The sequence below is a fragment of the Xenopus laevis genome, chromosome 5L (genome assembly GCF_017654675.1).
Source record: "Xenopus laevis strain J_2021 chromosome 5L, Xenopus_laevis_v10.1, whole genome shotgun sequence".
NCBI lineage: Eukaryota > Metazoa > Chordata > Amphibia > Anura > Pipidae > Xenopus > Xenopus laevis.
Window position 1 is genome coordinate 122181754 of NC_054379.1, and position 26479 is coordinate 122208232.

Genomic DNA, 26479 nt, shown 5'->3' on the forward strand with positions numbered 1-26479 from the left:
AAATAATGCCTACAAGGTCAACGTATACACTACTACAGCGGTGGATACGGATTACGTAAAATATATTATGGCTGCTTGAAAAAAGTCACTCCGGTGTTTTTTCTGGAGACGGTAATATTATGGATATTTAGACAGAATGTGAACAAGGTCACACAGCTAGGTGGCGGGTTGAAGAAAACACTGTGCAAATAATGCCTACAAGGTCAACGTATACACTACTACAGCGGTGGATACGGATTACGTAAAATATATTATGGCTGCTTGAAAAAAGTCACTCCGGTGTTTTTTCTGGAGACGGTAATATTATGGATATTTAGACAGAATGTGAACAAGGTCACACAGCTAGATGGCGGGTTGAAGAAAACACTGTGCAAATAATGCCTACAGGGCAAATAATGCCTAAAAGGTCAACTTATACACTACTACAGCGGTAGTAAAATAAAAAAAAGTAAAATAAAAAAAAATGAATATTAAAAAAAAAAATTAAAGTTGGTGCTGCTGAACTACTAGGAGCAGCAGATTAGCACACCAGTCCCACTCCCCAACACTGCTAGACTAATAGCACTGGGCTCTTATAGTAGTAGTAGTAGTAGTAGTAGTAGTAAAACAACAAAAAAATAAATAAAAGCAGTCCTTACAAGGACTACTGTTATTGCAGCAGTCAGCAGATGAGATCAGAAGCAGGACAGCTGCCCACTGCAGCTACATACAGAGCACTGCAGTAGAAGGTAGATTACTAGCCAGCAAAGCTACCTAAGCTTAAATGTCCCTCAAACCCCTGCAGACTTCTGTCCCTCCAATAACAGAGCAGTATCAAAACGATTACTAGCCAGCAAACTTTCAACTGTCCCTGAAATCACTAACAGGCAGCAGCTCTCTCCCTACACTATCTCTTCAGCACACACAGGCAGAGTGAAAAAACGCTGCAGGGCTTCGGTTTTTATAGGGAAGGGGAGTGGTCCAGGGGAGAGCTTCCTGATTGGCTGCCATGTACCTGCTGGTCTGGGGTGAGAGGGCAAAAAAAAGCGCCAACAATGGCGAACCCAAAATGGCGAACGTCGCGCGACGTTCGCGAACTTCCGGCGAGCGCGAACACCCGATGTTCGCGCGAACAAGTTCGCCGGCGAACAGTTCGCGACATCTCTAACCTTTAGCATTTTGTTTCTGGATCAGCAGTGATGTCAGAGACTAAAATTTTCACCAGAACCCTGGCCATCATTTCTACCAGAAAAGACCCTTACTGGTTACTGAATCTGGTATAGAATTTAAAAAATGGGCAAGATTTGATTTGAGATGCTATTCAAAAAAACTTATTTCAAGGTTTACATGCGTTTTGAAAAAAAACATGTTTTCCTATGACAGTATCCCGTTAAGAATATGATGTCTATGGCCTTTCTGAGTGGACCTACACTGTCAACGGCTGTGAAATTGAATGTTTCATTTCATGGAAATGTGCAGGTATAGGTAACTGAAGTTGATTACAGCGTGTACTAGACTTTGTGCTGCTTAAAGGGATACTGTCATGGGAAAACATGTTTTTTTTCAAAATGCATCAGTTAATAGTGTTGCTCCAGCAGAATTCTGCACTGAAATCCGTTTTTCAAAAGAGCAAACAGATTTTTTATATTTAATTTTGAAATCTGACATGGGGCTAGACATGTTGTCAGTTTCCCATCTGCCCCAGTGATGTGACTGATAAACTTCAGTCATTCTTCACTGCTGGACTGCAAGTTGGAGTGATATCTGGGGCTGCCAAGAGCCGTCTTCTACAGTGTAACACACTTCAACCGATTCTGTTTCCCATAGACTTCAATAGAGTTTTCACGTGAGATGTTTTTCTGAATTGAATTGCATCTCAAATTGAATCTCGTCCATGAGTTTTCAAATGATAAACCATGAGATAACTATTCTCACTTAACTGAATCTGGCCCGTTGTCTGGAAACTTCTAGTTAGTCTTGTAACAAATGTCATTTAGTTGTTACTCTTAGGGTATGGCGACTTTGCATTGTAGTCTATGGGGAAAAACGCTGAGGCAGTTCGGGGAGTTAGTCGCTAAAAAGACGTGGCGACTAGTCGCCAGGCGACAAAATGTCCCCGAATCTCCTCGTGTGGACTAGCCCTTACATAGAAAGCCATTTTATTACACTGGCTATTCAGACTTCAGTTCTTGTGGCCGTGTATGTTTGGGCATGAACATTTGCAAGTTTCAGTATGGGCAAACTAGAAGAAAAAAGAATTTTAGAATTTTAGAAATGCAGCTGCTTGTGCTGATAAGGAAATATCTACTGTAGCTAAACATATAAAAATATTTCAAAGCATTTCTGGCAAAGGCATTGATAAGATTAGACTTGTGCTAATATTAATACATGACTGGTACAGCTTGCAGCCTTTTTCATACATAGATTATGATAATGCTTCTGCATTATGTGTCCTACTATGTTCATTTTGGCTTGATATCAACAATTTAGATTTAGTAATTAACATTACGTGTCTCTCTGTGAATCCCAGGATTAAGCATCTATTTTTTTAGCTCCATGACATAAACCTAAACCCACCCTCCTGTCGCGGTTTACTATATAAACTCCGAAATGGCTGCTTCTCATTACTCACCCTATGCCTTATTGCTGTGCCCAGCAATGCACATTGAGCTGCACATGAAAAAAAATGATAAATAGAAATAATTATTTAATAATTGACAAATTATTTATGAACAAACACAGTAACAGTTTTCTTGTAGAGTTTATATCCTACCTTAACAGAACAAAATAATCTCCTTTTACAATTAATACTTAGGTTTTTCAGGCCACCCCCAAAAATATTTACAGCATGAAGGGCCCCTTGGTCATAAGGAAAAGTTACTATTGTACATGAAAAGATCTGTACATATTGTGCATTTGTTTGCGTACGGATAAGCAAACAAAATCCTGTTTCAGATAGGATAATTAGTAAAATGCTACTTATAGCTTGGTTTTATAGATTTTCTTTTAATTTGCTGGCATTATTCAATGTATGTACAGTAGTTACTTGCTTTTTGCTAGGATTTGAAGTTGTAAACCCAATTATAGGACGTGTTAACATTTTTCTGTGGACAAATGTATTTTTCATTTAAAACCCCTTCAGGCGATGTCGCAATGTGGTTTCTTCATATGGCCAGTGCACCTAATTATGTTTATAAGCGTAAGCAGAATTGTTATCCGTCGACACCACAATTTTTGCTATTCATGACAATTGCCAAGGAACCAAGTGCTATTAAATGTATATGTAATGGCATAGTCGCAACAAGAGCATGTGACAGGCTGGAGGGACACAAAGCATAAAGGTGTGCCAGACTTCAGAAGTTGTCACTTCTAGTAGGGATTCGCTATCCAGAAACCTGTTATCCAGAAAGCTTACGGAAAGGCCGTTTCCCGTAGGGGTCCCCAACCTTTTTTGGATCGGGGACTGGTGGGGTCGGCAGCAAATTTGGATGCGCCGGCGCGCCTTGTTTTTGCGCACTGGGCTCCGCAGCCCAGCGGTTGGGGATCCCTGTCCCATAGACTCCATTGTAATCAAATAATTACATTTTTTGAAAATGATTTCCTTTTTCTCTGTAATAATAATACAATACATTGTACTTGATCCCAACTAAGATATAATTAATCCTTAATAGAGGCAAAACAATCTTATTGAATTTAAATAATGTTGGCACCCAGCATATGGTGTTCATGGCTCTGAGCACCTCGGGGATCATAGAGAGTTAGCTTAGACACGTTCTACCCTCCGCCCCTTAGCTGACTACTGAAGCCATGTGGTTGCTGTATGTCCTGAGTATTGCACACGAGCTAGAGGCTGATGTATTTTATTTACACATATTTGTCAGGTTTGAGTTCCTTTATAAGTACCCATAAATATATTACTGATTTATTAAGCCTTAAAAGGTTTCCTTATATTAAAAATCTAGTCTGTTGATGGCTCCCATCTGCTCAAGCATGACGTCAGTGACCTGAATACATTAGCTTTTTTTAATATACGGTAGTGCTTCCTGTGAATGCTAAATAAAAATGCTTGCAGTATCCACACAGCTCTTCCTCATCTCCTTCTGCTGCTTCTCCTTTCCATTATGTGCACTTCAGTTTTTAGGCTTCAGGAATTGCAGCAATGGGAAATTGTGTATCTATATGCAGCGGGCAGTAACAATGAGGATATATATCAGCATCAGGACTTAGGATCATAGAGGCAGCGCTGCTGATCGCATATGATTTATCAAGACAAGGTTAGCGGCCCAGAAAAAAAAGAGTATATTCCTTCTAGCCTTCAGATAAAATCTGCAATTGTTCCAAGAAAACAATGTGGAGCATTTTAAAATAATGTTGCCCACTGTTTGCCTTGATATATATATATATATATATATATATATATATATATATATATATATATATATATATATATATATATATATATATATATATATAAATGATAGATACATACCTCCCAACATTTTGGAAGTAAAAAGAGGGACAAAAATGTTTTCTGCATGTAGTGCGGCAGTTTTTTTTGACCACACCCATTTTTGTGGCCACACCCTGTAATTACCATGTTCATTATAAAAATTTGAAAATATTTCTCCTTATCTAAACTGTTAAAATTACTTATTTTCTTATCTCAAAATTATTACAAAGTATCTTAGTTGCACCTGTTAGCTGTACTGGTCTCTCTGCCAAAAGCCAATTAAGTTAGAACCTTTGTTTCTTTTTCTGGCTGTTCAGTGCAGAGAAAAGAGGGACTTTCCAGTACAAATGAGGGACCTCAGGTTGAGCTGTCAAAAGAAAAAAGGGACAGTTGGGAGGTATGTAGATATCAATATGTATATATATATATATATCTATTCATTATGATAATGTTGGTTTTTGTTGTTGAGCAACCTGGTTATCAGAAGGATTGAGGCTCTTCTCTTTCCTGATGAGCTTCCTTCAGTATTTTTGGCTCTCATACAGAGCCAGCTGAGTCCCGGGACCAATAAAGCATCCGTGCTCAATTTAGCTCTTTTTATACTGTACATTTTCCACTCTGCAATTACTGGCAACCGTACAAGGTTAAACCAATAAAACATAAATAATGGGGTGAAAAAAAGTCACAAGAAGTTTACTTTCTCATGGTACCATTTACTGAGGTCACGTCAAGCTAAAAATAAGAAGTGGTGCTATTCAGTTTATAGCAGACAGTTTTCCAGTGATGCTAGGAAGCATAATAGGAATTAATAGTTCTAAATGCCTTCAGAAGGTAAAAATAGCTACCAAGTATCCCAGATTTCCAGTGACCCTCAATCTTGACTTTTTTGTCTCTGGAAACACCCTTGTTTTTAAAAAAAATAAAATCACTAACTGCATAGAAGCAATTTAACTATAATTTGTCTAGAAATTGCACAGTCACGTCAGTGATCCTTAAGCATTGTTTGTACGCTTAGTGTGATACAGGTACCGGAAAGCCATTATCTAGAAAGCTACGAATTACAGAAATGCTGTCTCCCATAGACATCGTTGTATCCAAATAATCCAAATGATTTAAAAATTATTTCCTTTTTCTCTGTAATTATAAAACCGTACCTTGTACTTGATCCCAACTATGATATAATGAATCCTTATTGGAGGCAAAACAATCCTATTGGGTTTAAATTATATTTTGGGGCAGATTTATTAAGGTTTGAATTTCGACTTCATAGAAGTTATTTAAATTCCCAATTTTTTAAAGTCAGATGAATAGGATCGACCCGCAAACTCAAAACGAATTCGATTCGAATTTTAAAAACTCTAGTCAAGGTTTTTTCTCTGAAAAAAACTTGAATGTCAGGATGGCTGCAAACAGCTCCAAATTGATCCCAGGACATCTTCCATAGGCTAAAACAGCAATTTAGCAGGTTTAAGGTGGTAAATAGTCTAATTCGAGTTCTTAAAGGGCCAGAGTATGATAAATCTCAAAAATCTAATTTATAACAAAAAACTCGAATCGAATTTCAATAATTCCCTAGTTGAATTTGGCCATAAAAAAAACTTGATAATTAGATAATAATCTGCCCTTGGTAAATTTGGGAGTAGGCGCTCGTTCTCGCACTTGGTTTAATTCATGTTCAATCACATTTTGGTAGACTTAAGGTACGAAGATCCATATAAAGGAAAGATCAGTTTTCCGGAAAACAACAGGTTTAAGCTGTTGCCCTCTATACATGTTCTTCCAGAGGAAGACAAACAACACTCAAATCAGACCAACCATCACTTCAACCTCATAGGATGAATTTCTTCCGGGACCAAATTCCCTATTTATTCGCTGTACCAATTGTTTAACAAATTATAATAATGAATTTTTCTTGCAAGCGTAATGCTATCTCAATTGACAATTGTCCCTTATGCTGCCTTAATGTTCTTAGTGTGCAGGTTACATTTCTGACAACTTAAAATCATGGGTGGACCCTCCTTAAATAATAAAGTTGTATGCTCTGTCATGCACCCTGTTAGACAAATCGGTTCACTCCCTCTTGGCAGCAACTAGATTATTTAAGAGTAATGTGGTCACTGTACTTTTTTATCCTGGAAGGTAATTTATGAGCAGTAATTAAACACAAATATTTTGCCAGTTGGCCGAGCCTCTCATGCCTGTTACATAGTTAAAGAAAGTTTCTTAGAATGGAAAATACTTTTCTATTGATGTTAGATGCTTTCATGTCACAGGCCCTCATTTTATTTTCCTGTTACTGTTTGTTTGCATGGTTATCCTTAGGATTCACAAACTTTGGTTGCTGGAAAAAGTCACGTATATATATCATCTTCTCCCAGAACCTGTAATTGATAGCAATAGTCATTCCAAAAGCATCCTAACCTTCTGTAACATCAGCTAGATGCATCACGTTGTCATCCCATACGGGACATTATTGGCCAAAAATAGGCCAATAGGCCCAAAGCAAACTGTTTGGCTTACAAGTTGTAGTTGTATTAAGAAGAGGTGACAGAACACACCTGGCATGATAAGAAAAATGTACCCCATATATATTATTTACAGTACAGGTACGGGGTCTATTATCCAAAATACTTGAGACCTGTGTGTTTCTATGATTTGGATCTTCATAAACCCAATAGGATTGTTACCAACAATATGGATTCATGCAGCTTAATTACCATCAAGTACAAGGTACTGTTGTATTACTACAGAGAAGAAGTAATTATTTTTTTACTTTTGTTTTTTTAATTATTTGCTTAAAATGAGTAATGGACTTCTAGTAGTTCGGAACTTTCTGGAGAACAGGCTGTCACATAAGGGATCCCGTACCAGTTTTACATTCACGTGTTGGTCGTCCGTGTATTACTGAAAAAGATTGCAACTTCGTACATGTTAATGGTTTTGTTTTCCCCATTGATGGGAAAATGGTGGAGCTTGTTGTGATGACACATACAATTACGAATGGAAGCTCTTGTGTAGCAGAGACAATACCAATACAATCATACAACTACTTGTAATATAGACCATAAAGTTGGTTTGAAGGAGAAGCAAAGGCTAAAATTAAGTAAGCTTTATCAGAAAGGTCTATATAAATACACCAGTAAACCCTCAAAATAATGCTGCTCTGAGTCCTTTATCAAAAGATACACCACATTTCTTTCCTTCTATTGTGTATACATGGACTTCTGTATCAGACTTCCTGTTTTCAGCTTAAACCTCCAGGGCACGGCCTTGAGCATGCTCAGTTTGTTCCTCTCTCCACCTCCCTCCTCCCTTCCCTGCTGTACTCTGAGCCAGAGCTATGAGCGAGCAGGGAGAAACTCAAGCAGGAAGTGATGTCACACCAAGCCAATATGGCAGTTGCTATCCTAAACAAACCGAGAACACTTCAAGAGCTGTTTACTTAAGTATGGTAAAACATTCTGCAGAATAAATATAGTGTTATAGCTTGCACTATTGTGGCTAATCTATTGGCAATAAACTGCTTGAGTAGCTTTCCTTCTCCTTTAAGTGCTAGCAAGATATTCCATAGCTTATACTAGCAAATCTGCACAAAAGGAATGTTCTTTGCACGCATTTTATTGTTTATAGTATAACTGTTCAAAGCAGAATAAACTGAAGATGAATCCTACTCATAATTATGGTATATTTCTATTTTAATAAGATTTGCAGAACTAGTAGGAGTTTGTGTGGGATTCCTCCCACACTCTAAAATACACAAAGGTTAATTGTCCTTATGATAACATTGACAACTGTGTGTAAATGTGATTGGGACCTTTAGACTGTAAACTCCACTGGGGCCGGGATTGATGTGAATGATGTACATAATCTCTGTTAAGCACTTTATAAATAAAGAATAATAATCTGTTAGTAGAAGTCTTTACCGATCAGCAGAATATTATGTCACTTACAAAAACCCTTTTCAGTACCAAACAAAGGCAGCAAATAAGAGGCACCTGTAAAGTAATTACGCAAAAGAACTGCTTTCAAAGCCTGTATTATTACCAAGGTAACCCTGGCTGCATAGCTGGTATGATTACTGTAATGCAGAAGTCTGATTGGAGTTGTGCAGAAATAGCAGAAATCTCACCAAAACATCAACCTTTCCTTAACCTCTGGATCACTGGTTCCCAGACTCTGGGGCTGAGGGGCCCAACGCAGTGAAATGAGGGGGGGGGGGCAACCTGATGGTGAATTCTTGCTAACTGTCTTGTAAATTGCTGAACTGCAAGTGAGCACCAGGTATTCTATATCTATAAACATTGTGCTTAAGTGAACAAGGAATACATCAAAAGGCAAATTTCCCTTTTATTTCACCATAATAGGAGTTGTAAGCTACAAGAGAGGTTTGCTAGCAGAGAATGTTTTATTTGTTTAAAGATTATAGATATCAGGTCTTGGAACATGGAGTGTTCTGGAAGGAACTACTCTATTCCACAAGATTCATCTCACATATTGGAGCAGACTTTCTACAAAGCCTTGGGGCTTTAAGCTGCCTTTGCTCATAAATCCTGCCTATCTTACACCCCTGGGGTTTACTGTGACAGGGTCTATTGATCAATAACTAATTCTCATTCACTGGGTCTCTGTACCCAAGTTTAATCCAGAAGATGGGGCCTATTTCATCCCCTGGACCCTCACTCGCCTCTAGGCTGAGCATCACAAGCCAAGCATGTGGTGATCCCACCTTTTTTATCAACTAAAGAACAGGGAATCCCATAATATCACAAAACCAATAGGAGACTACCTCCTCCCTACAGGGCGCAGGACTATATCAAGAGTGCAGAGAGTTCACTGCTGTGTTTGCAGACTGCAAGCAAGAAAATACAGTTTTTTGGTTATAGGGATTTTAATGAACGTACATCCTTTTTAAGTTGTTTTTTTTCCTATAATTTCACCTCATTACCAATTAGTTTCATTTGTTAATATGAATCTTCCAAAAGCTGATGGTCTGCTTACATGCCTGGTCTGTGTGTGGTATACTAAGGGGGTTATTTATAAATACTTGAGTTTTTTTAACTCCGAATTTTTAGTGGAAAAAAACTCAAATTTTTCGAGGATTTATTATACCCCAAGGGAAAAGTCTGAACCCGAAAATGCTCCATCTCGGACTTGCTGAGTTTGTATATAAGTCAATGGTAGAAGTCCCTATCCTATTTGGAAGTTTCTGAGGTCTGCTTTGGAATTAGCCCGAAACTCCAACTTTTTCGGGCAAAAATTCCGAAAAAAATTGAGTGATTCGGGGGGAAAAATCCCAAAAAGTGGTACGATTTGGATTTTCTATTAATTTTATCGAGTTTTTACCCGATCCAAATAAATCATGCTTTTTTTCATCATAAATAAGGTCAAATTGTGGACTCTAGTTTGGTCAGACTTTTTTTTATTTTAAATGCTCAGAAAAATTCAGATTTTAAAATTTGAATAAGGCCTTTAGAGGCAAATTGACTTACCTCCGAAGTTGGACAAGTCCTATCTACTCTATTGCACTTCGCCTGGTCTGAGTTGGCGAAGTAAAGTCTGGCGCAAGAGGTAACGTTCACGAAAATCCACAACTTAGTGAATTAGCGTAGTTAAGTCCCTTTGCCAGAGCACAACTTCGCCTGGTGTAAGGGTGTGAAGTAGCGCTAGAGTAAGTCTACTTTGCTAGCGAATTTACGTCAGCCAGTTAGTAAATTGGCGAAGTGGCAAAATGACGTAACACTGGCGAATTTTCGCTAGCGTTAGCCACCTCGCCTTTAGTAAATTTGCCCCTTAGTCTCCAGTTTGCATGACTTGTTTGTGCATGTTCCATTTAAAGGGTCTGATCTCTGATCCATCTGTGGCCCCAAGATGTTTAACTACAACTCTTAGCTGACAGTTGTGGTTCAGAAATATCATGAGTACCCCATTGTGCAAATATATGCATAAATGTTGGCCGTTATGAATGTTAATTTGCACCAACCTTGCTGCGTTCCCCATAGGCCTCTGTTCAATATTAGATTTTTGATGGTCACTAGAGCCCCGACTTTCATTTCTGTAATTTATGGTAGCCTCTTACTGTCAGAAACAAGCAGAAGTAAAGCTGTACTGGGCCATAACTGTAGCTGAGCACCCATGAATCTGTTAGTTAACATCATAAAAAACTAATGGAAAAGCTCATTTCTGGCTAAATTGATGCAAACTGACATGTAGGATAAAAGCAGTCTGGTTGGTGCACACAGAGATGGCCAGCAGGTGAAAGGCAATTCTTATTTGGCGTGAGACAGGATTTTAAGTGAATTGTTGGAACCAAACTGATCTGTGGGTGATCATCTTTTGATAAATGTCACTAGTGATTACTGGAATTCCAGTGATAAGAGACACAGATCCACATCCACAATATTCATAATCATGTTATAGGTATTTTGCTCTCATAGAAAATAAAAATGTCTAGCCCCATGCCATTCATGTTACATTTAGTCTGGGGTTTTTTTGTAAGGTGGTATTTTGAACTGGTCCCATCAAATCAATGGTCCTCAACATAAATGTCAGCACCAAGGCTTCAGCAATATTAACCATTACTACAGAAGTTACAATAAGGGGTACTATTACGGTATGGTATTTATTATAGTAATGCTTGGGACCTGGGGATATACATGTAAGGGGTATTTGTCATTTTGATCACCAAAAAAAAAAGTTTGTTTTGCAACCAACAAAGAAGCCTGGTTACCATCAAGTACAATATACAGTTTTATTATTAACTGTTGTATTGAACACAATAGGGCCATTTATAAAATGATATTAAACTGCCATTTGTTGATGCAGTGGCTGCCCCTGACATTTTGTATGAAATGACGAATAACTGCCCAAAACTGTCCCTTTCCCTGCTATTTGATTTCATTTCATCTGCCTTATTTTGGCCTAAAAACACTAAGGGTGGTAGCAGAGGGAGAGATTAGTTGCCCAGGCGACTAAACTCCCCGAAATGCTTTCCCGCCTGCAAGAATACGGAAGGCATTTCGGAGAGATTAGTTGCCCGCATAGAGAAGATTTGTAGCTGGGTGACTAATCTCCCCATCTGCCACCACCCTAAAGTGTGCAAAGTGTCAGGCAGATGCAAATGCCACAAATGGCCGGAGGCAGGGGCAGTATCAGGCAGCCAATGGTATTTCTCCACTGGTACAAGATGTTCAACGTCTGCAAATAGCCGTAGTGCATTTACCTTCCCTTTACGTTTCTTGATCTTTACTACACAGGCCTGTAAAATGTGTGTCTTAGAGCTGACTGATAAATCACAGCAATACAATAATAATATTTAAACATAATATTTAAGGGAGGGATTCCACATATTTCTCGTTGAGGCAAAGAGCAGCCTTTATATCAGTGATGTACATACATATATGGGGGTGAATTACCATGACATGGGGCAGCTGGGAAACTGACAAAACATCTAGCCCCATGTCAGATTTCAAAATTGAATATAAAAAAATCTGTTTGCTCTTTTGAGAAATGGATTTCAGTACAGAAATCTGCTGGAGCAGCACTATTAACTGATGTGTTTTGAAAAAAACATGTTTTCCGATAACAGGATCCCTTTAATGTTTGAAGGATTTTATAGTAGACGTACGGTATGGAGAGCTAAATTACAGAACTACTCCATATCCAGAAACCCAGGTTCGGAGCATTCTGGATACCATTTGTTGCCTAGTGTGTGATGTTTAAATTTAAATAGATGTAAATCATTTTCTGCTGGTGCTTCTTTTGATAATATGGTTAACAACTAAGTGGCTGACAGAGTAGCACTCAGCTCAGCGTGTTACATTTTCAATTTCTATAAGTCTTTCAGTGGATTATACAAAAGATTGTAATAACTTCAATTCACTGTGCATTGTCCAAGGATCATAACCGCTATTATTAGAGCAGGAATAAGAGCGCTGCCACTGCGAAGCTTATGTCTCTCATATTGTATTTCCAGACATAAAGATAGCATCCCCTGATGCACAAACATAGAGCTGCACAACAGGCCTCTGCACCTTGTATTATACACCTGATAGATAAGAGATTGTATCAAGGAGCGCTTAGGCAAAGAAGACTGGAATGGCACTTAGAGCACGAGCCTCATCAGGCCCCATTTACCAGGAACAAAATGCTTTTTGCAGCAAAACCTTGTTGTATGTAGTGCCTAGGTAGCAGGTGAAGCTTTCATGTGGCTTTGGATTGGTACATTCCTAGTGTTTGTGAATAAGAACATAAATCTCCTGTTATCTGTGAAGTCTATCAGTGTTCAGCCACAGCAACGATGGACCCAAGGAGAGTGTAATAAGACCAGGGTTCCTAAATGGAGAAATACGATATTAATAATAATTCTAAGAGGGATATATGTGCGCTTTGAGGAAGTGTAAACCTAACTGAATGTAAGAATGCTCAGAGTGATGGTTTAATGTTGCTTTGAATCAGAAAAGACTCTTATGTAGTGATGGGCGAATTTATTCGGCAGGCGCGAATTCGCGGCAAATTCGGCTGTTTCGCGAATTTCGCGAACTCTTATGTCTTTCGTAAAGAGAGCAACATCATAACAGTCCACACTGTTTCTTCTGATGCTTCTGACAACCATATCATAATCGGAAAAATGATCAGGTGGCACTGTTGTTTCATAATTAATTATACAGCATATTATCCATTATTATCTTCAATCTGCAGAAAAAATTACTGAAAATTGACAAAGTGCTTAGCAGTGTGATTAGTTTTACATTTTTAGTAGTGAAAAAAATCAGCATAATACAATCATATTGAATAATGGAGCACACTGTGGCCCACAAAACTACCATCACATCATCTTCCAGCCAAAATATTTAAAGAGCTACAGAGATCATGCTCGGGTGTATGTATACTTGAGTTTTTTTAATACTAAAAGAGTACCTTGTACTTGATCCTAACTAAAGCTGACCATAGACATGCAGATTTTAGCCTTATATCCATGAACGATCGTACGTCGCAATCTTCCGATCTGCAACTAGCCATTCAGATTAAATAAAGTAGTAAAGGAACAAAATCAGACGATGTTCTGTCAATGACCACAATCGTGCAAAAGTTATGTCCGACAAATACTAGTGACAGTCACCCATTGATATTGTCAGATAGGCAATACATGCAGAGATATTATCATTAGCCGACAGAAATCTTCTAACCTGTCCGATCAATTAAATAACTGATCTGCACGGTACAAAAAATGTTGGGACGATCCACAAATGCTCCATAAATCGTACAAAGCAAATTTTCGTGAGACTTTATCTTTGCGTCTATGGCCAGCTTAAAGGGATCCTGTCATCGGAAAACATGTTTTTTTCAAAACACATCAGTTAATAGTGCAACTCCAGCAGAATTCTGCACTGAAATCCATTTCTCAAAAGAGCAAACAGATTTTTTTATATTCAACTTTGAAATCTGACATGGGACTAGACATGTTGTCAATTTCCCAGCTGCCCCTGGTCATGTGACTTGAGCCTGCACTTTAGGAGAGAACAACAGCATTCTGGATAACAGGTGCCATACGTGTATCAATTTCACTGATCACAAGGAACCCTTACTCCAGTATCTAGTGATCTTTAGATCAGAAACTATCCACCCCATTCTGAGCTGAAATAACATGACCTGTTAAATTATGTACAACAAAGGGAGCCAAAGAGGTGGAACACGAAGCACAAATAAAGTATCTCAAAACTGCTCAATCACAGAAGTACAGTTAGCTTTAACTTCACCAAATACAAACTGCGTGGTTTTATTGCATGCAACTGTGCTATTATCTTTACTAGGACTCCAAAAAACTTGTGTTCTTAATGCAACTGATTAGCTCTGTATTGTTAGCCACTTGTCTTCTGAGGCTTCTCAAAATAGTCTCACAATCTTACTGTTCATCATAGCCTATTAGCTGAAGCTAATTTCTGTCCTCTTTGCAATTAGGAAACACTTATAGCAACATCCACTCATAAGCTATAGCACAAATTAGGCTTTTTTTTTTATTTTTTATAGCTGTGTGAGCGCATTCTCAATAATTGTGTTAAGGTTCTGAAAATGAAGTTTCGCAGACTGTTTGCAGCTATTGGAAGTAGAACAGATAGATATAATACATGACCTTCTTGCCCTCTACATTTCCACAACATTCATTTTGATTCTGTAGCAACATCAGTATTCAGTGCATCAACAACTTGCCAGGTAACCCAAAAACAAATTATTTTCTGCTTAACAACAGCAGAGAAAAATGATATAAATGATTGTGCCACTAACTAACCAGTAGGGATGCACCAAATCCACTATTTTGGATTCAGCTGAACCCCCGAATCCTTTGAGAAAGATTCGGCCAAATACCCAACTGAATCCTAATTTGAATATGAAAACTAGGGGTGGGAAGGGAAAAACATTTTTTACTTCCTTGTTTTGTGACAAAAAGTCACACAATTTCCCTCCCCACCCCTAATTTGCATATGCAAATTAGAATTTGGATTCGGTTAGCCCGGGTCGAAACCAAATCCTGCTGAAAAAGGCCTAATCCTGGCCCAATCTCGAACATCCCTACTTATCAGACGGCATTACTCCTTTCTACAAAATAACATTTCATTAGTTTATTGACATCTATATTGCTTCTTGGGCTGTGATGTGATATTCTTCCTCTGTCTTGTGCACCCCTTTTGCCTACTTGCTTTTATGTTTTTATTATTCTTTTAACTTTTTCTTTAACCTTGTCTGCTTTTTATTACCTGTTTGCCCTCTTTGTTCTACGGGTATGGGTAGGGTTTCCACATTTAAAAAAAAAAAAAAAAAATTACCGGCCATGGTGGGGGGGGCGGAAAAGAAAGGGGCGGGGTGTGACACAAAAAGAGGTGGAACCGATGAAGGTGTCACAAAAGGGGCGGAGCCATGTTGAGTAGCATCACAAAAGGGCGGTGCCATGTGGAGTAGCATCACAAAGGGGGCAGGGCCACCGCCCGAAGCCGAAGAAAATGTAAGTTTTCATCGGCGGGCAGGGGATTTTGTAAATGGTATTACAAATTACCGGCAGCTACATTGCCGGTAAATTTGTAAAACTGGCCCCGGCCCTGGCAGGTCTGGGATCTTTTAATTGGAAACTAGTTATCCAGAAAGCTCCAAAGTACCGAAAGGCCATCTCCCATAGACTCCATTTTATCCACATAATCAACATTTTTAAAAATTATTTCCTTTTCTCTGTGATAATAAAACTATCCAAGCCAAGATATAATTAATCCTTATTATTTTTTATTTATTAATCCTTATTATTTATTATTTATTTCCTTATATTAAGATCCATTATCCAGAAAACCCCAGTTCCCGACCATTCTGGATAACAGGTCCCATACCTGCACTTTGTTTTCCACCTTTCTGCTTTGTCCTCTCCTCCTCTTCCATTACTTATTCAAAGAGGCAGGTTATCACATATCTAATATTTGTCTGGGCATGTTTGTTTGCATGTACCTGGGTGGGGAGGCTGTGATTGAATCTGGTGTGTTTTTGTGAACTTAAAGGAGGAACATGCCCTTGACCAAAGCAGACCTGGGACATGAACGTTTTCAGTTTGCTTTAGTAATTAGAACTTCTCTTGCAAGGACAAAATTAAATCATTATATACTGCTAACTTTTCCAATTAACTTGTGCCAATTAAATGTAAAATTATTCACAGGCAGAGAGACTTTTCTAATTATCTGTGGCTTTTTGCACATGCAGTAAAAATGACAGATTTTTGCCTGAAGATTCATACAGTTTGTAAGTTAAAATAGGCCAAAATTGGACAGACTCTTGAAGGGAAATATGTCTACTTAAATATCATGTTGTTGCAGCTTAGCGTAAAGTTTGTTAGTACTTCATAAATAAATGAGTTTTCACATGATATGCCATGCGATAACTTTTTCTCACTGAATTGAATCTGGTCCATACTTGTGTATATTGATGTCAATACCCACAATCCACAAATCTTTGGCATTCAGGAACCATTTTTCAAGCATGTTCCTTTTGCGTAAAAGAACAGTAACACCAATAAATGAAAGTCGTTTAAAATAATGAAAATATAAGGTACTGCTGTGCTACTCTGGTAAAACTGGTGTGTTTACTACTATAGTTTATAAAAACAAGCTGCTGTGTAGCCATGGGGGCAGCCATTGAAGCTGGAAAAGATGAAAAGGCACAGGATACACAGCAGATCACAGATACGCTCTGCAGTATACAATGGGATTTTTCAGAACTTATCTGCTATCTACTGTGTATCCTGTGATTGAATGACTGCCCCCCATGGCTACACAGCAGCTTATTTAAATAAACTAATTACTGTTCCTTCAAAAAATGAGTGGATAATAGTTTATCAAAGGCAACGTGCCTAAATAAAGAGACAAGGTCTCGCCATTATGTTAAAGAGGAAGGATCACTTATAATAAAGATACTACATAAGCAGCAGTTGAGCAGGGTTAGAACTATTGAGGAGAGATTTTTGTTAGTCCTCTTTCTTCCAGACATTACACAACCGTAAACCACATAAACAAAAGTAAAGCCCATCATTTTTATGTGTATAAAGGCCTGGGATCCATGGACACCTCTTTCTAGACTGTGGAAGGATATTGAATGCTATTATTAAAATATTTATAACGGAGAGATTTGTGGTTTGTACAGCTGTGAGTGTATTACATAATAACTGTGCTTAGTATATGTATAAATATGTCTAAATCACTGACAGTGAGACATGTACAGTATAAATAACCCTAGACTAAAAGATTGCTTCCTTCTTGTAGTGAACTTGTTTATCTAGTCAAGCAGTTCATCCAGATAGAAAGTAAACTGCCACTTTCAGATCTGGCTGGCGGGTTCATTTTTATTTGATTGTAAGAGCATGCCTCTGTGCCATGTATACTTCTATAGGTGTTCGTGTTGCGAACACACGTCAGGTGTCTTATCTGTGAGTTTGGACACGTTCGAACATATTTTACCAGGTACACACTATAGAATTGATCCCTGAAAGTATTTATATACAGTAGCATGTCAGATTAGTCTACTGAAAGTCTTACACCATTTGATAGACCAATAGGTAGTTAGAGCCAATGAGTTGATAAACATGGTCTAAAATAGTAGTGAATAGTAAGGAATTGTACAAAACAAAAATATATTTATATCAATTTACCGGGGAAGCTTGATACCAGTAAGAGCAGTGTGATGAGGATGGAATCCAGAACTGAAAATATACTTAGAAATAGCTTGGCACACAGGAAAAAAAGGTCAACAATTTTTTTGGAATGTTTAAAATCCTACCCCCACATTGGAAGAATGTGTTTCCTAAAGGGGAACTATCCTGAAAAATAAAAATTTGATATAAGCTTCATCATACTGAAATAAGAAACTTTAATAAAATCATTTCAATATTCTGCAACATTTCTGAAATAATCAAGTTTATGTTCGCTATCCCTCTCTCAGCATCTGTTTCTCTTCATTCTGTCTTCATGCAGCAGTTGGGTGTTAGATAGTCATTGACAGTTATATCCAATATATCTTATATGGGGACTTCTTTTGCCTAGAAGATGTATTAGAGCTCACTCAAATAACTGATTCCAGTACAAGCAAATTCTAACAAAATACTGTAACTGCCTTTTGCACAAATTCTGCATGTAGAGAGACATGATGTCTGGGGATTTTAATAGAGTGAGCTCTAATCCATCTTCTAGGCAAAATGAGCCCCCTATAAGATATATTGGATCTAACTGTCAATGAATATCTGACACCCAACTCCTGAAGAGAAAATGAAGAGAAACAGATGCTGAAAGAGGGATAATGAAAATGAACTTGATTATTTCCGAAATTACATAATTTTTTATTGATTAATATTTAATAACTTCTTATTTCAGTATGCTGAAGCTTATATTAAATTTTCATTTTTGCAATAGTTCCCCTTTAAGTAATGCCAGTAGAGGCTGTACTGCATATTGTGTCTTGAAACCTCAATGTGTGGCACATTCATGTTTTTATTCAATATCCTGAGTAACGGATGTAGCAACCTAAATTTTATTCCTTATTTCCAGGTACCACGTGCTTAATTGCTCTGTTATCAGACAAAGAACTGACAGTCGCTAATGTTGGGGATTCGCGAGGTGTGTTGTGTGACAAAGATGGAAATGCTATTCCCTTATCCCATGATCATAAGCCGTACCAGCTAAAGGAAAGGAAGAGGATTAAAAGAGCTGGTAAGAGCCTGTCTATACAGACACACTTTGGAAATGTCTCACTTATCTGTATCAGCTTGTGTCTATGTACATAATTATATTGCATATCCTTGCCTATCTGTCTATTCTTATAGGCATGGATCTGTTATCCAAAATACTCGGGACCTGGGGCTTTCCGTATAACAGATCTTTGTGTAAATTAGGTCTTCATACCTTAAGTCTACTAGAAAATCATGTAAACATTAAATGGCACCTGTTGGGTAAAAATGTTATCTAATAGAGCCCGCATTCCGGTTGGGGGTGAGAGTAGTTTTTTTTTAAATGCCCCCCTGCCAGTGCTACGCTACCTGCACCGGGAGGGAGCTCTCATTACGATCAGCCATGTTCGGTCACTCGCATGGGCATAATAAAAATGTGCCACAAATTGCTCATTATGGGCATGCGCGTGGCGTCACATGCGAGTGACACAACATGGCTGCTCATTTTTAAAAATTTTAATTATTTGGATATAATGGAGTCTATGGGAGAAGGCCTTTCCGTAAGTCGGAGCTTTCTGGTTAATGGATATATATATATATATATATAGAGTGATAGATATAAACAGAAGATAATATAGGACCACTACTATGTCATGTTGTGTATTTTATCTCACTACGACCTGGGCTATTGATTCCTATTAGTGCATTGCTACACCACCTTTTTATATATATTTAAAAGGGCCATTTTGAGCATCTTTTTCTCTGTTGAATATATTTACTTTTAAAGGAAAACTATACCCCCCAAACAATGTAGGTCTCTATTAAAAGATACTGAGTAAAACAGCTCATGTGTAAAACCCTGCTTCATGGCACATAGTAGTATGTGCCATTGGGTAATCATAAATAGAAAATTGCCATTTTAAAAAATAAGGGCCGCCCCCTGAGATCGTAAGATTCACTGTGCACACATACAAACCACATGTAAGGTCACATGAGCCAATTAACAGACAGAGTTCTGCCTTTTGCTTCCTCACTTCTTCCTGTTACAGTTAGTGTTGTAGTATTTCTGGTCAGGTGATCTCTGAGGCAGCACAGATAGAGTCACGAAATGGTGGATCAAGGCAAGAGATGTAAAAGGGCAATATTTATGTAAATATATATTCCAGTTTGGTAAAATTCTTTAATATGTAATTCAATTTGATATAAACTATCTGTTGCTTAAGTATTCATTTTGGGGGTATAGTTTTCCTTTAATTACAGTCCATATAAGGTCAAATGGATTTCTCAATAAGAGCTAACCAGTGCATTATACAGATGGCTTAGGCTGTGTTCATATAAGCAAGTTGTGTAAATCAAATGCATTGTTTGGATAACTTGGAACTCACTTATGATTTGTTTACCTTTCTGTGTTTGCCTAGCAAGCTTGTAAACTGACATGATATTAATTCTTTTTGTTTTATGCTCAACGTTCTACAACTTATCTGCTATTGAAAGGGAAGGGACGGGCATAAAATTATCTGGCATTTTTCAAAATGTGTATTATGTTTCTGATTTGCACCCAGGTTATGTTTATTTTGGTGTGTGCCTACGCCTTCAACTACATATATAATGTAATCTTAGGATTTCATCCCAATGGCTGCATACTGTTGTCATAGGTTTAGGTTTTCTGTGTGTTCTATTATTTCACATTTTGTAAAGTCCTTTGTATGTTCCTCCACTTTCCATCAAACATTTTGCATTTGCTATACCCCTCAAATTAGAAGGCATTTTAAACTTCACATTGGTGAGAAGCGAAATATATAGGAAAATTATTCAGGCAAAATAATTATTGCAATATTGCAAGAGCCTCCAGATATAACTGCTTTAACACCAAGAGTTAAAACTGGGAAAAGACAATTGATAACAAAATTCTCCTAAAACTCATCAAATTGTCTTTTCACTCTTGGATAAATGTATGTATATCTTTCTTTTTAAACCGCTTCTGTGTACACAGACGTGTATGTTTTTACAATACAGTAAGGGTAAGGTCACACTGGGCGTTTTGGGGAGATTTGGTTGCCTGGCGACTAATCGCCTCATCTTTGTGGCGACCAATCCAAAGCCGCCCAAAGGTGCCTCACGAGGAAACTGCGGGCGACTTCGGAAAACGAATTGCCGCGTGTGATTAGCGCCATCATTTTAGCCAGTGAGTGAGGGAAGGCGTTTGGGGAGATTGGTCGCCGCAAAGACGAGGCGATTAGTCGCCAGGCGACCAAATCTCCCCAGAACACCCAGTGTGGCCTTACCCTTATAGGAATAGTACAAACATTGAAAGAAAGAAATAAACACAGTAACAAAGTGCAACATGTAAAAAGACACAAGAGGAAGGATCTTCTTGCTCCTCTAGAGCTTGCAATCTAACTATAATATTCCCATAGGTGTGGTTCAAATGCAAGTATGAGAGCAGTTATCCAGAATGCTTGGGACCAGGGTTTTTTTGGGATAAGGGGTCTTTCTGTAATTTGGATCTTTTCTAGTAAAAGATAATTTAAACATTAATTAAACCAAATAGGATTGTTTTTATTCCAATAAGGATTAATTATATCGTAGTTGGGATCAAGTACAAGGTACGGTTTTATTGTTACAGAGAAAAAGGAAAACGTTTTGAAACATTAGAATTATTCTTAGTCTGTGGGAGATGGCCTTCCCATAATTCTGAGCTTTCTGGATAACTGCTTTTCAGTTTAACAGATCCCATACCTGTTTATGATTTGCCAGTGGGTTTTCTGGAAGATATTTGAGCTCATGGCAGAGACGTGTCTAATTGTAATCTGTCTGCTGCTGATTTTTCTATCTGATTTATTTTATAGGTGGGTTCATCAGTTTCAATGGCTCTTGGAGGGTACAAGGGATTCTTGCCATGTCCCGCTCACTGGGAGATTATCCTCTGAAAAATCTAAATGTCATTATCTCTGACCCTGATATCCTATCTTTTGACCTGGACAAACTGCAGCCAGAGTTTATGATCTTGGCCTCTGACGGTCTGTGGGATGCTTTCAGCAATGAAGAAGCCGTGCGGTTTATCAAAGAGCGATTGGATGAGCCGCATTTTGGAGCCAAGAGCATTGTGTTACAGTCATTTTACAGAGGATGCCCTGATAATATAACTGTTATGGTAGTAAAGTTCAAGAATAGTAGCAAAACCGATGAACAATGAAAGCCACAATATGTGTGCAAAAGGACTGAAGCAGCCTATTTTATTTTAACTTAGTAGAAAGAGGTGGAAACCTTATTAAGATGTACAGCAGCCCCATTCCCATGTTTTAGGATTAGACATGGACTCACGCAGCTAATGTACCCATCAACTGTCCAACCATGAAACACAGGAAGCACATTCTGTATGACCCAACATTATTACTCCATTAACAAGTAATTATCTGTATTAAAGGGTATTACTCCTGCTGAGGTGTTAATCTTATTCTTATGCTGGGGGTAACAAGACAACACTTGTGTCATCAGATAGAGAAGTTATATTTATTCTATGTTTTTAGAAAATGTGTTTGTTCAATGGGATTATATGTTTCTAATATTGAGAGAATCAGACAGGTGTCCCTTTAATAAACGGCAACAACCGAAGTTCAAACACTCTTAAATAAATACAAAAAAAACCCAATTTTTTTTTCCATATTTCTGTCTTTACAATTAAGGTATAAAACTACTGAAGGATATCAGTTAAAAAATTTACACAGATAGATCTGTGGCAGATGGTAGAGCTCTAGTAAATCCTTGCACAACAGTCCTTGGTTGGACTGTGGAACGTGGGAAGACTCTTGGCACAGTTCAATGGAAAATCAAAGGAATGGGCCTAATTCACAATTGTTTCTTTTTGTTGTTTTTCTTCTCAACAGAAAAGATACTGTATATGAAGAATATGAGCATTGACAGGGTATATGTAGTACATGGCAGAGGGAGAGCGTGTCATCATTTAAATATAGCCTTACTTTTTGACTAAGAACGTATAGAATCTATTATCCAGAATAGTTGGAACATCCGTTTGCCATAGTGTTAAGGAGTGAAGGCTACTACAAATATTTAATCCTTTATATAATATTTATATTTAAAAATTACTCACCCCATCCTCTGTAAAGAGACATTGTGCCTGCCTAATTCAGTTTAATGAGATAAATCTGTCTCAAGGTTTATCATGTGAAAACGTTATTAAAGTGAGGAGATATAGAATGGAATTAGGAGATATGGTTTTTCTGACCAAATTGAATCTGGCCCTATATTGGGAAAGGTGTTTCTTAAGCAAAATCGTACCATATCTCCTTTAAGCATTAAATTTGATTATTCGTAATCTACTAAACTGTGTGGATTCATATTGGTGAAAAAACAGTCCTATTTGGGTCATTTAATGTTTAATTTTTTTTAGATTTTTTTTAGATTTAGGGGGTGGTTTGTAAGTCAAATATTCAAATTTGTCTTTATGCCACCATTCAATTTTTTTTGCACAAAAACGCACAAATTCAAATTGTATTTAACGTTTGGTATTTATTAAGCACAAAAAACTGTAATGTAAAAACTTCAATATCTTAAAGCTTGAGAGTTTAATTAGAAGTCAATAGATGCTATCCTAGGCAAAATTTTTTAATTTGAGATTTTCAAAAAACATTTTTTTGAGATTGTAAACTCACAGATTGGAGGTAGAACACAGAACATAGAAACAATCGTTTTTTTTTTTTAATTTGTATGTTTTAATAAATAAGCAAACATTTGAGTTAAATTGTGAGTATATTCACAGTAGAAAAGAACCCCTCAAAGTTAAACCTCACAAATTCGATTTTTTTTTTTTTTATAAATAAGCCCATAAGACATTTTTTAGAAAAAAAGCTATATACAGAAAACCCCAAGTCCCAAGCATACCATTTTGTGTGTGTGTATATAAGAAATATCTGGCAACAAAATAACCAGAAAAGAAGTGTTAGTGTATATCAAATAAAATCTGGAATTCTGGGGCAGCCTGTGGTGGAAGAGATTTAAGCTTTCATATAATCACATGCCAATACTCCACTTTTCCAAGTCTCACATATGTCCAAAAAAAGTTAAATTTATTATAAAGTAGAACCAACTTTTTGTCCAAGTAAAATATTTTCCTGTGCTCTGATATCTTCTGGATCTGTAACCAAGGCAGCTGCATAACTGGTTTAGTCAATATTTACTACATTTACTTATATGAAATTATTTTGTCACAGAGGAGAAGAAAAAAAGAGTGATCTGACATCAATAATAAAACTGCAAACTCCTGCTAACAATTGTGTTTAAAATGTATCTTTGGCATCTGCATTTCAGCCACTGACTGGCTTCTATAATAATAATAATTCCAAGCTTGAAGTAGTGGTGCCTTCCTTGGCCCTTTAAATAATGTGTTTCTGATTCCTTCCGTTCTAAAGTCTATTTAACAAGGTCATTGCTTCCATTAATACTCTGCAGTTTGGCAGAGAAGGCATTCACCTTTTGCCCCAGGTATTATAGAGGCCCCTTGGAGCAAGAAACTTGGTACAAAAACATTTAAGGGCTTGTTTACAAACTGAAAGTGCAGTTGTATAGATTGTACAGCAGTTGTTGCACAAATATACACCATTCATTAAAGGTACTTCAGTCTAAAGGTGGCCATAGACACACAGATCCGATCGTACAAATCGAGGATTCGTACGATTTTCGGATCGTGTGTGGCATGTGCCGACATCTTTCGCCCGCCGGAGATCGTTCGTTTGGCCGATCGGTCAGGTTTGATTTTGACCCGACCGATCCCACCGGAGCTCATGGCACATCGTAATCTGATCCCCGATATAGCCATGCCTGTTAATGGCATATCGGGGAAAGATCCGCTCGTTTGGCAACATCGCCAAACGAGCGGATCTTTGCATCTATGGCCACCCTAAGGGTTCTTTGCACTTCCACAAAGTTGTGCTTGGTGTCTCTAACACCACTCTGCCTCATATTCTTAACTGAGAGCAAGTGTGACTATAGAGGCAGGAGAAGCCTTGAGCTACTGCCAGGGTTCCCACAATAAACTACGTCACCTGACACATTGCAACCTGCATCTTAAATTGCAATTTGCACACTGCGCTTGACCTTGTAAGTCGTCCTCGTTTATTAAAAAGTAGTAGTAAAAAATGTTGTGCTGTGCACTTGTGCATGCATTTGTAAATGAGCCTTATATCGTTCAAATGATTGACAGGTCAAGGGATTTCTCAGGACTTCAAATCCTTTCAAAATATAACAGACATATTTAAGGTGATACCGTTCTTTGTTAAAAACCAAGTCAATTATTTATCATCTACTCGACCTTAGTCAAATACCACATGCACATCTACGTTGCAAGATTTTTTGGCATTACTACTCAAATTAAGTGTCACACGGTCTTCCAGCTAAAGCTTCCATGGATATCTGGGATTTAAATTAGTGTTTATAATAAGTATAAGTATTTTTTTTTAAATCTGGAAGAGACAAACTTTGGCCTGCCAAACTGGCATGCTGTGAAGGTTTCCTAATTCTGTTTTAGAGGAATTTTGCATGCAACATACACTGTAATAATTAAAAAGTAGTGTAACATTCACTGTTTAATAAACACTAGCACGAACCAAGCTGGGCTGCTTAAAGGCAAAACATTTGGTTTGGTTTTTTCCTCCAGGTTCATGAAAGTGCCAACAAGTGCAGATCTAAAACAGGAGCACAATTAAATCATGTTGCACTTCAAGTCTGATCCCTTCTCGAAGGACACCTATATGGTCTTATATAAAGAATAAGGCACACGTTGCTGTGCAGGAAGGGTAGGCGGTTGGAAGCTCCATGAGAAAACTGATAGAATGAGGAGTGACATAGTGGTGAGATGACAAAAGAAAACGGGATAGAAAAAAGAAAGAGGAAAGGGCAGAGAAAAGTTACTTGAAACAAGGGAAATAAGAAAACTGAAAAGAAGATGAAACAGAGAGATTAGAGGACAATGGAAGGAGAACTTAACAATAAGACCAGAGGAAATAAGGATGTTCGATACAAACAATGGGGAAAGAGAGAAAGTAGGAGACTGGTGAAAGAAAGACAGATGGGAAGACTAGAAAGCAATAAAGATGGGTAGGAGCAGATAATAGGTAAAAAACACAAGAACAAGAGAATTTTAGAACAAAAATTAGACTGCAATGGGGTTTAGAAAGAGGACAGGTGGAAACAAGAGAAAAGTCTAAGAGAAAAGAAGCTGTAATTAATATAACATTTTTAACATGGTATAATAATGTTCAATGTGTAATATGCTGTTCTCCTGATTGGTAAGAATTTTTTTAATATACTGGTGTGAATTCCCCCTTTAAAGAAAGCATAGTGAAAAGGACATTATAAGACACCCTCCTAACTGCACTATTCAAGATAATATAAATATTTTATTGGCTATAATATGGAGTATTTGTCCTGTCTAAAAATAAATTGCATTGACCGCAAAATAAATATTCTCATTGACTCCCCAAAACCTTTTGCTAGTTGCAGGCAATGAAGAGCTAATAGTTCACTAAACAATGCTCCAGTCTAATTTCCAGCAGTGCCCCCAGAAAGTCAGTCTCTTTGATCAGTCCCTGGAGCTAACTCTGATTCCAGTCTATTTTGGTTTTTACTAACAGTTTGCAAGTTACATGAAATGGCACAGCCAGGAAGCAGAATAAAGCATGCTTTCATCTTCCTTTGGAAAACCAATAATTCCAAAGCTTTGCTTCACTGATGATTAGTTTTTAGCAGTGTGCTAGATTTCTCTTTTCATGTTTGAAAGGTGTCTTTAATACAGAACAAATCAACAAGCCTCTTGGATATTTTTTTGAAAATCAAGATAAACTCAAACC

At 37.6% G+C, this 26479-nt stretch overlaps 1 protein-coding gene across 2 annotated transcripts in view; it reads left to right on the top strand.

Annotated features, from left to right (window-relative positions):
• ppm1l.L (protein phosphatase, Mg2+/Mn2+ dependent 1L L homeolog) overlaps positions 1-22266 on the top strand; it is a 147782-nt gene extending 125516 nt beyond the window's left edge. For both annotated transcript variants that reach the window (XM_018263745.2, XM_041563351.1), the window contains exons 4-5: positions 18496-18657; positions 21464-22266. In XM_018263745.2, the coding sequence (XP_018119234.1) occupies positions 18496-18657; positions 21464-21810 (509 nt within the window). In that variant the 3' untranslated portion in view covers positions 21811-22266. The remainder of the gene's footprint in view (positions 1-18495; positions 18658-21463) is intronic.
• The last annotated feature ends 4213 nt before the right edge of the window (positions 22267-26479 follow it).